The sequence below is a fragment of the Pectinophora gossypiella genome, chromosome 13 (genome assembly GCF_024362695.1).
Source record: "Pectinophora gossypiella chromosome 13, ilPecGoss1.1, whole genome shotgun sequence".
In the NCBI taxonomy this organism is placed as follows: domain Eukaryota; kingdom Metazoa; phylum Arthropoda; class Insecta; order Lepidoptera; family Gelechiidae; genus Pectinophora; species Pectinophora gossypiella.
In genome coordinates this window covers 2902521-2908081 of record NC_065416.1, presented here as the reverse complement: position 1 = coordinate 2908081, position 5561 = coordinate 2902521, and the positions used below count along the sequence as shown (strand labels likewise).

Genomic DNA, 5561 nt, shown 5'->3' with positions numbered 1-5561 from the left:
TGGCGGAGTCGGTATCGGGATCCTGAAGTGTTTGGTGTCGCGAGCTGATGTGCGCCTTTTTTTGAAGTCCGTTAATAAATATGAACAAAGTACGCAGGCAAGTCTTATCATAATGCAACTTATTATTAATCGTACCTACTAAATTGAAATATGTTTAGCATTCGATTACATGAGTCGAAAATTAAATATGTTTAATTTTATCGCTACCTACAAAGAACTGATAAGCGTTTAGCGTACGTTCGTAAATATAAACAAGTACTTAAGAACACAAATAATAATAATGAATTACTACTATGTGTAAGTAACCTACCCATTTATTGTGTAAGTATTTCCTGTGTGTGAAATAAAGTATTTGTTATGTTATATTAAGTTTTAACACGTATTTAACGTAAGAAATTATGAACAGATTTTTAATACATGTAAAATTGTAATTGGTGTGCAGTAGTTTAATAATGTACCTAAACTTTTCAGTGTTTAGGTTGCAATATTAGCATTAGGTAGTTTTTATAAGAAAATGAAGCAGTTATTTTTAATATGCAGTTTCATCATTATAATAAAAAATCGTAAGTATGAAGCATCACCATCTCCCTAACGTTATCCCTGAAGGTTAGACAGGTCCGGTTTTTTACAGAAGCGATTGCCTGTCTGACAACCAGCCCAATACAGGTTACGTCACACACCTCCGAATCGCATTTCTCGGGATTGTAGGTGTCCTCACGATGTTTTCCTTCACCGCTGAGCACGTGAATCATTTATGATCCACGTGAATCATTGGTTTTTAGCGAACCTGCGACCTTTCAGTGGTAATCAGGGAAATATGAAGCATTTTAAAAAAAGACAACTTAAGTCTACAATGCTTATCAAAGTGCACTAGACCACAATTAGTCACTTTTAGCCATACAGACAGCCAAACAGCTTGTGGCATCAATCGTTTCAAAATCACAATACTGAACCCGCCACCCCGCCAGCGTGGTCGACGTTTTCCTTTGTTTTCTTCATTGAGATGTTTCGGCTTTTTTTCTATCGTGTGGGTTGTGAGGTGCGACTCACCAACCCTAGTTCCTCTGGCACCTTTGGCCGTTGGCCTGACAGATGAAAGATGTTTTTTATGTGTCTTCAACGCAAAATCTCAGATTTGCCGCAGATGGCCGGACAAATGAGGAGCGCTGAGGGCCCTCACCCGGTACAAAATTTAAGACAACAGGCCTGGGTGTGCCAAGTTGGGCGCGAACCTCAGCTCAGGGCGTCATCTGAGAGGAAGAATATTTGAAAGAATGAACGACCCTAGTGGCTCGATAGCGATAAGCGCTGAATGAGGGAAATCGTCGACCACGCCGGCGTCGTCGGTATCGGGGTTCTGAAGTGTTTGGTGTCGCGAGCTGATTGGCCACCTCTATGGCTAGAGTAATCGGGTCGTTGGGATCGCATGCCGATACTTTTCAGTATCGCCCTGAGCGGGATGTATTCGGAAGGAAAAAAACTTAGACGAATCCGAAATGAAAGCTATTACCAATAACTGACCGCTCCCGATATTACTTTTGTTTAACTGCTGTTATGTTTTCAGGGACAACTGTAGCATGGAATCAGTCATGTGATCCATTGATAGATGTTAGTGGACCATGCCATCGCTGCGAGTGCAGAGCCGATGGCGACCTTTATTGTGAACTACGCAAATGCGACGCGGCGAGCTTTGCTGGTAATATAAATTCTTAGAAATGAGGAGGGCAAGATAGGAGTCATCATTCAGAAGGTTTAAAAACTTCACATCGAAGTAATTGGGTAGTTTTCTAGGTCAAAGATAAATTATGAAATTCTCAAAAGACAAATCTAAAAGTGACGAAAACATTTTCTTCTTTCTATTTAACTTATTTATGAATCAAAAAAATTAAATAACAAGTGCGACATTTTGTCTCGGTTTTCTATGACGTCACAGGTTGCTTTTTCTTACAAATTCGTGTTTTGACGTTTAGTAAATAGTAACTCATTTGACTAGTTGGGAACTATACCCTATTCATTTTGAACTTTGAAATTTGCATATGTAAAACAGTTTTCCTTCAATGTGGACTTTTTAAGAACCCAGTTATGCTTCATGTCTGTTTCAGCCAAATTATGTCTGCAATTGTCGCGAAGTTGCATGAAATATTATAATCATTATATATAGCGTGTTTCATAACTACAAGTTGTCATAAAATGTGCGAGCTAAAATGGTTCTAAATATTATGATCAACCAAGTGACCAATGTTCATTTTATACAAATCGGAAATTAACTACTAAAAAAAGTACGGTCATAAAGAGATTATGTTGGGCAATCTTGTTGTGGTTATGGTGTGTCTGAGGGTTTCATTTCTTATACGTTATGTCATTAGTGCAGTCATCATGCTCTTTGTCTTTCCAAGATTAACTCCAATAACATTTATGTTCCAGAATACACGTACACTTCACTCGAATGTGCCCCAAATGTGAAATATAACGAAGGATTCATAAGCTGTCAATGCGATCCCTACGGCTCTTGGTTGAATGATGACTGCCGGAAAACCTTTAGCTACGTTGGTGTTCCACTTCATATTTCAACTGCTGTAGCTGACGTAGGAATGACATGCGACAGTTCGAAGGGTTACATCGTCCAATGCAACTTCTGCGTGTGCAAAAGTGGTGTTATCGAGTCAGAATACTGTACAAACAATCTGTGCGATGGAGGACGTACAGAAGTAACTACGGTTGACTTGACGAGGTTCAACTTTATATATCCCGATAGGAAAAAGTGGGAGCTGATTCCGAAAGATCCTGAATGTACTCCAAATGAATTGTTCACCGTCGGTTGTCATGTCTGCGAATGTTCAGATACAGGTTTTGTTAAAAACTGTACCACGGAGTATTGTGGACCGTTGCAGGATCTTATACCTCCTGGTTATTTGAAAAGGATGTCACTCCGGAGTACGAGTGGTGTGGGGATCTTACGTGATAGGAGAATGTGCGAGCCGAATTCAAGTTTCTCAGATGGTGGATGCAACGAATGTAAATGTACTCCAGAAAGATACTGGGTTTGTACGATAACCTGTCCTATTGTACTGAACGGTAAACCGTCTGGTATCGATATAAAATGTACTCCGTCCACAACTTTGACTGATGGATGCAATGTGTGTTTATGCTCGGCTAAGGAACTTTGGGTTTGCAGCATCAAGTGTCCCCACCCAGAAAAGCAAGGCAGCTCCAAATCTGAGGGCTAAGTCAAGTCATACAATAAAGAATAATACTACGCATAGAACGGCAACTCTCCGTTCCCCACCAACGGCTGAGCTAAAGAATAATACTAGGCATAGAACGGCAACTCTCCGCTCCCCACCAGCGGCTGAGCTAGGTTTACCTCACCCCCCCTCGAGCATAGTATAGAATTAAATCGTATGGCGTCAGACGTCACACACTCACCTCACACAGATGCGCGTGTAAGTACGATAACGTACACATTGACGTCATCGTACTTACAGGTGTCTGTGTAAAACTTGGTTGTTTGTATGAAGTGTTCGGGGTGTCGTCAAGTGGCAATTATTCCCATTTCCTAAGCTTCCGTCTTCCAGGTTCGAACCCTGTTAAGAACTTAAACACAAAAATCACTTTGGGATCCGTAGTTCGGCCAGGTTATTGCAGGCTGATCATACGATTGTCCGATAGTAAGATGAAATTTAAATGAAAAATCACGTAAATTTAAGTGTTTTTTTTTAATTATTTTCCGTACCATACTTTTGCGGCGGAAAATTCAGATGATGGTGAAAAATAAACATATACCTACTTACATATCTAAACATAATATACCCACTCCAGCGGGGGTGAGGTCGATACGAATGGTGCGGGGCGGATAGTTACCGTTCTATATATACTACATACATACATACATAAACTGTCTATATACGTCCCACTACTGGGCACAGGCCTCCCCTCAATCAACCGGAGGGGGTATGGAGCATACTCCACCACGCTGCTCCACTGCGGGTTGGTGGAGGTGTTTTTTTTACGGCTAATAGCCGGGACCAACGGCTTAACGTGCCCTCCGAAGCACGGAATCATGTTACTTTTTCGGACAATCAGGTGATTCAAGCCTGAAAAGTCCTTACCAAACAAAGGACAGTCTCACAAAGTGATTTCGACAATGTCCCCAGCCTAACGATCTAACCACTAGACCACGGAGGCTGTTATATATACCTATACTACATAAGGACGCAATCATGAAGTAGGTACGTTATAGCTAACTTTTTTGACGTGACTTATTGTAGATTTATCGCAAATGGTATAACTAAATGGTCAAATGGACAGCGCTGAGGGTTCTCCCGGTGCAATATTGTTTGTGGAATTCCACAATTCGACGGAAGAACGACATTTTTGGATGTTTGGCATTTGAATTACTTTATAATTGGGTAGTTTTCTAGGTCAAATATAAATTATGAAACTCTGATCACTAAATAAAGACAGATCTAAAGGTGACAAAAACGTTTTCTTTCTTCTATTTAACTTATTTATGAATTTTGATCAAGAAAAATATAATAATAGGTGGGACATTTTGTCACAGGTTGCATTTTCTTACAAATTCCATAGTAATTTAGTTATTTGACGTTTAGTAAAAAGTAACTGATTTGACTAGTTGGAAACTACCCTATTTAATCCAACAGGCCTCAGAGAGTTGGGTGCGAAGCTCGGCTCAGGGCATCGTCTGGGAGGATAATATTTGAAACAAATAAACGACTTTAATGGGCCGAAAACGATAGCGCTAAATGAGGGAATTCATCAACCACGACGGCGGGGCAGTATCGGAGTCCTGAACTGTTTATTGTTGCGAGTTAATTGGCCGCCTCTATGGCTAGAGGAAACGAGTCGTCAGGATTGTATATTACGACCTTTGGTGAGAGCTAATTCCATCCAAAATCATTAGCGTCTAGTATAGTAGAGTACGTATTTTTAAGACCACTTTTATTGCTTCAGGTTTTCACAACCAAGGTTACAATAAGTAAGTAAATTGCACGCCATGCGTAATTCAATAAATACTACAAGAGACTTAATGACTAATTTATCTACTTAAACATAATTTAATTTCCTTTTTTGCTTGCAAGTTTTTTTTCATTAAAATTTAGTTGCATAAAAGTGTTATAAAATGCTCACTGGAGTTTTAATATGCAATTTCTTTGCCATATTTATTCGTAAGTTTTTATTTTATTATATTATGTTTTTATTTTTTTATATTTTATTTTATTTTATTATATTATTTCTTCTTAATTATATCTTTCTATTTATTATAGTTTGGAAACCTCTGTTCATTTTGTAAAACTTATAAAACTTATAACTATTGTACCCTACCTCAAACATATATGCCTTCTTTCTTTTTTATATTATTTATTTATTTTTGTTACATGAAATTATGTCGATAAAATAAATTTTATTTATTTCGGATCAAAACACATTACATCCATATATGTTAGTAAAAGTGACTATATTTAAAAGCTATTGATAGTAATAATTATGCAATAATTGTAGTAGTGAAGTACAAATGACCATTACGAGAACGGGTAAGTTTC

At 38.5% G+C, this 5561-nt stretch overlaps 1 protein-coding gene across 2 annotated transcripts; it reads left to right on the top strand.

Moving 5' to 3' along the window:
• The first annotated feature begins 459 nt into the window (after nt 1-459).
• Nucleotides 460-5042, top strand: LOC126371756 (uncharacterized). Of its 2 annotated transcripts, XR_007567070.1 has the most exons (4): nt 460-563; nt 1565-1696; nt 2425-4891; nt 4972-5042. XR_007567070.1 is itself a non-coding variant. In XM_050017112.1 (3 exons), exons 1-3 carry the CDS (start codon nt 515-517, stop codon nt 3225-3227), a joined length of 984 nt encoding a protein of 327 aa, XP_049873069.1. In that variant the 5' UTR covers nt 460-514; the 3' UTR covers nt 3228-5036. The 2 variants fall into 2 exon arrangements, 1 of the variants encoding a protein (XP_049873069.1); XM_050017112.1 differs by having other exon boundaries at nt 2425-5036.
• Nucleotides 5043-5561: the final 519 nt, after the last annotated feature.